General features: G+C 33.4%; 1 protein-coding gene across 1 annotated transcript in view; it reads left to right on the top strand.

Annotated features, from left to right (window-relative positions):
- Positions 2,358-5,195, top strand: part of LOC109837514 (serine/threonine-protein phosphatase PP1 isozyme 3-like) — a 7,865-nt gene continuing 5,027 nt past the window's right edge. The window contains exon 1 of the mRNA XM_020405795.1: positions 2,358-2,728. Coding sequence (XP_020261384.1) covers positions 2,551-2,728 — 178 coding nt within the window. The 5' untranslated portion in view covers positions 2,358-2,550. The remainder of the gene's footprint in view (positions 2,729-5,195) is intronic.

Below are 5,195 nucleotides of genomic sequence, written 5' to 3'. Positions count from 1 at the left end.
TATATATATATATAGGGAGATGTTCTAATAAAAACCTCCTTAGCCTAAAAACTAAAAACCAATATCATCCATTGGATCTAGATGAATCCAATGGCTGGGAGTCAGTCAAACAGTCAACAGACACATGTATTAAGTACATGCATTATTTACCTCAACGAACACAAATCTGGATTCACTATAGTGAATCTGGATTCACTGCAGTGAAAAACGTGTTCGTTGAGATAATGAATCTGGATTCACTGCAGTGAATCTGGATTCACTACAATGAAGGACGTGTTCATTGAGGTCATGAATCTGGAATTACTGTAGTGAATCTGGATTTACTGCGTTGAAGTAATTAATGCATGTGTTTAATGAGGTAATTAATGCATGTGTCTGTTGACTGTTTGACTGAATACTAGCCATTGGATGAAGGAGGTTTTTAGTTTTTAGGCTAATGAGGTTTTTATTAGAACCTCTCCCTATATATATATATATATATATATATATATATATATATATATATATATATATATATATATATATATATATATATATATATATATATATATATATATATATATATATATATATATATATATATATATATATATATATATATATATATATATATATATATATATAATATGATATATTAGAATAATATATATATATATATAATATATATATATATATATATATATGATATAGATATAAGGAGCGTTTTGATTAGAACCTGCTCCCCTATTATATATATATATATATATAATAGTATATATATATATATATATATATATATTATAATATATAATATATATATATATAATATAATATAATATATATATATATATATATATATATATATATTTATATGATATATATATATAAATATAATATATTATATATATATATATATATATATAATATAATATATAATTATATATATATATATAGGGAGACCGGTTCTAATTAAAACCTCCTATATATATATATATATATATAATATAATATATATATATATATAATAATATATATATATATACTATATATTATGATATATATATATATATATATATATACAATGAAGGACGTGTTATTGAGGTTCATGAATCTGGAAATTTAACTGGTAATGAATCTGGATTTACTGCGTTGAAGTAATTAATGCATGTTTTAACTGAGTAATAACTGGCATGTGTCTTTGACTTGTTTGATCTGAATCCTACTATGGAGTGGATATTTTGTTTTATGTTTTTAGGCTAAGGATGTGTGAGAGTGAGGGTAATATATATAGATTAATATATATTAAGTAGGTATATATAATATTATATATATATATAATATATTATATATAATATATAATTGCGTACTTAAGATATAAATACACTATAACAACTTAGGACTATGATTCTTGTGAAGCTATAGTCATTTTCGCTCGAAAAAAAAACACCACACAACACACACACACATATAATACTGCGTACTTAAATACATCAACAAATAAACACTTATGACCATGATCTTTGAAGCTATAGTCATTTTCCTCAAAAAAAATCACACAACACACACAGACACAATGACACACTATTAGATTGCGGAGCGTTGGAGTGATTGGGGAATGGCGGAGTTGGTGGGGGAGCTCGAGAGAGAGATATCAGAAACGAGAGAGATCCAGATTTTTGGGGCTTGATGGATGGATGAGGGTTGAGGGTCACTGCTGTGATGGAGAATTTGGGCGCTTTTTAGGGAAAGAGAGAGATAATAGGGGGCACAGAGTTGACATACATGAGCGATGGAATTTGGCAAAAAAACCAAGCAAATAAAGAAGCGCACTTACACAAATCTTGAAATGCGTATGCATTTATGCGTAGGAGATAATGATGATATATAATATATAAATATATATATATATTAATAACCGGGCCGGGCCCGGGCTTCACCAAGACAACCCGGGCCCTGAGTCTGGAGCCCGATCAGCCAGGCCTTGGGCTCTAATGGACATCCTAACTTACAATTTCTTTTTAAATTCTTGCTTCACGTGCATCTGTGAAAGTCATTATTTTAGTAGTTTTGAACAAATAGCGAAGGAATAGATACGATACCCATAAGAAAAACTAATCCGTGAATGTCTATTTTCCCTTCTCATTCCGTTCCTTTGCACAATATCCCCTGAAAAAAAAACCGGTTCTCCACCGGCGCCAAATGTTCGCCATCTCGCATCTCGTAAACATTTAACGGCCAGGATTAAAACCAGCCGCCGAAAACGAGACCTCCGCGACAAAACTATAAACGAACAAAAACAAAAAAAAATCTCAGCCGTCCGATGAACCGCAATCACGAATCTTCCACCCTTTTTAGGTCAGCAGTCCCTTTACCCATATTTTTTTCTTTCTATCTCTGACCAAATAAAAAATCCCCATAAAAACTCCACCTTTTCCCTTATCTGAGAGCTAGAGGAGAATCTTTGCGGAGAGAGAAGAAGGGGGAATGTTCGAAAAGTTGCTTATATCTTCCTCTCCTTCTTCTTGCTACTGCCATTCGGGGGTTTAGTTGTGAAATTTAGGGTTTTGATAGATGGATCCTGGAGTTGTTGACGATATCATCAATCGATTGCTTGAGGTTAAAGGGAGCAAGCCGGGGAAGCAAGTGCAGTTGTCTGAGGCTGAGATCCGTCAGCTTTGCGTTGTTTCGAAGGGGATTTTCTTGCAGCAGCCCAATCTGCTCGAGCTCGAAGCGCCGATCAAAATTTGCGGTAAAATTTTTGGACTTCGATTGAGGTTTTTTTTTTGATGTGGATTCGAGTTTAATCAAGTGGGTTTGTGTTATTGTGTCCGGTATAGTTTGATAGCAAAAAGTGTTTCAATGGGTTGTGTAGTCCATGAACTGTAAACTGTAGAGAGATCATCCCTGAACTAGGTAAGTTCGCTTTATTTGAGTATATTTGAACTGGGTTCGAGATGATTTTGATTTTTGGGTAGACAGAAGGATTGAGCACTAGTTGCTGATTTTGTTATTCCCCCCCTAATTTTTAGTAGGGAGAATTAAGTAATCAAAGTTTAGTTCAGTTCCTAAAGTGTCAATGTTGGTCAATAGTGCAAATGCACGCGGTAAATATATCAGTTTCGATTGAGATTCACTAACTAAATGTTCTGCTGCACTTAAGTCAGTTCAGTGATTTTGAATGTTTGTAAATTGGGTTCAAAAGGATTCATTTTGTTTGGGTGAGGAGGGGGGTAGGGTGGGGTTTTGAAATGATAGATTTGTTTTTCTTAGTACAAACTGGGATCACATTGTTTTTGTTTCTGGGTTACACTACTACGAATACTGTTTTCGTAATGGTTTATTGTGTGGTAATATGATGGTTGTGTACTTATTTGACTATTAACTATCCGTTGCTAGAATGGTAATGGAATTTTGAAGTTGATTATTAGGTGATGGCCTCGATAAAAAGTCATATGCATAATTGAAGCTAAATTTGAAGCTGACAATGATTTCATTGTTATGATGTAAAGCTAGAGGGCGTTATTTGCACCTGTTTTGTGCCATTTTTTTTAGTTCTAAGAACATTGTGTAAAAAGGCTCAAAAGGGTTCCGTTAAAGTCGTCTTTGCACAGAACAACCAATGCAATGCTTCCTTTCAGACTAAAGCCGTAGTGACAAGCCTTTTTCTTGCTTCATTGGCTTGAAGTGCCATTAGGCCTATTTTAGGGCCTTGAAACTCTATCTCAATCTGCTTTTTAGTCTAAAAAATGGTATAAAACCCTATCACGGTTTTTCATGAATTTACTCTTGAGTCTCTGACCTTGATTAAAACTAATTTCGGTTTCATACAATGATATTCTCTGCCTTCGCTTTAGTAAGAAAATGCATTGACTTGGTGAAGGATTTGTATAATAAAAGTTCTCAAAAGTTTTGAGAACGTTACATAATTATTTTAAGCTCTTGGTATAAAACTCTATCCCATCCTTTCATGATTTTTCCTCGCCCTTCACTTTCCAATAATTTCTATTCACTTTACAAGGGCCGAACATGAGAAAGAGAATACTTTTTCCCAGTTTTCATTCATTGTCCATTTCATTTATTGTTGCCAAACACGCCCTTGAGAAAGCATGTTGTTGGGTGTGCATTTGAAGTTCTAGGAGAGAGCAGATTTCCTGAAATTTTTTTAACTTCATCTGTACATACATTTTGTTATTAAGCTTTTACTGCATATAATGGTGATTCTGTGAGTAAAAGGGAAATTAAGTTTTCCCTTGTCATGTGGTGGTTATGCCTTTCTTTAGTTCATGTTGGGAAGAAGATTAATGTATTTTCTGCTTCTCTTTTATGTGTACTCTTTATATTTGTAGTGGGCTTATATTTTGCGTCTGCATTGGATATTTTGATAATATTTGATTAAAGAGTAAATCCGAAGCATTAAAAGATTGGAAAAGTTCGTTTTTGGCAGCGAGTATTTTCTGGAACACAGTCACCTTGACTATCCCTCAGCTGGACTCCTAAAAGTATATACCAGCTCATAGTTTAATTCTGCTTGCTCCTCTTGTTAGAGTTTAAAATGATAGCCCTCAACCCTCACCATAATTTTACAGTTTTGGTGGAGTGGCAGAGATCTTTTGACATGGTATCACAACAACAACAAATTTCCAAAGCGGATTTAAAAAATGATAAGTGTTCTGTGAAGGGGCATGTTAAAGTATAAAACTACAACCCTTAACCCTCACCATAAATTTGGAGTTTTGGTGTAGTGTTAGGACCTTTTTACACCTTCTATAGAAATAGCGTGATATTATTGGTGACAATTTTCTAGTATAAGTGAAAGACTGTTGGATCCATGTTATTTGTACACTTCTTTTTACCTTCGTTAGTGGTGGATATGGGAGTTGGTAACTAATCAAAATCAATGTTTTCATAAATGCAATCTTTGAGAAATGTTTGCAGGAATTAAAATATTTTCCTCCCTTATATCCTTTTGTTTGTCTGAAGTTGTTCCAAACTAATTGGTTTTGGCGTTAGCTCTCCACGAAGATTGAGTATTGCACATCCATATAAAATTTGCACTGTATCTATCAAAGATGGCTATGGAGGTTCGGTGCAACTTAGAAATCATTTTTTAAGTGTGCCCAGTTGTTCATGAGAATGTTGATGACTGGCTGGAAGCCGTTTCTCCCCCTAACTAGTTAATGTATGTGGTTCTGCAGGGATTACTATTGGTATCATTA

The sequence above is a fragment of the Asparagus officinalis genome, chromosome 4, assembly GCF_001876935.1.
Source record: "Asparagus officinalis chromosome 4, Aspof.V1, whole genome shotgun sequence".
NCBI lineage: Eukaryota > Viridiplantae > Streptophyta > Magnoliopsida > Asparagales > Asparagaceae > Asparagus > Asparagus officinalis.
The sequence above is the reverse complement of the archived record's forward strand: the minus strand, read 5'-3'. Positions and strand labels throughout refer to the sequence as shown.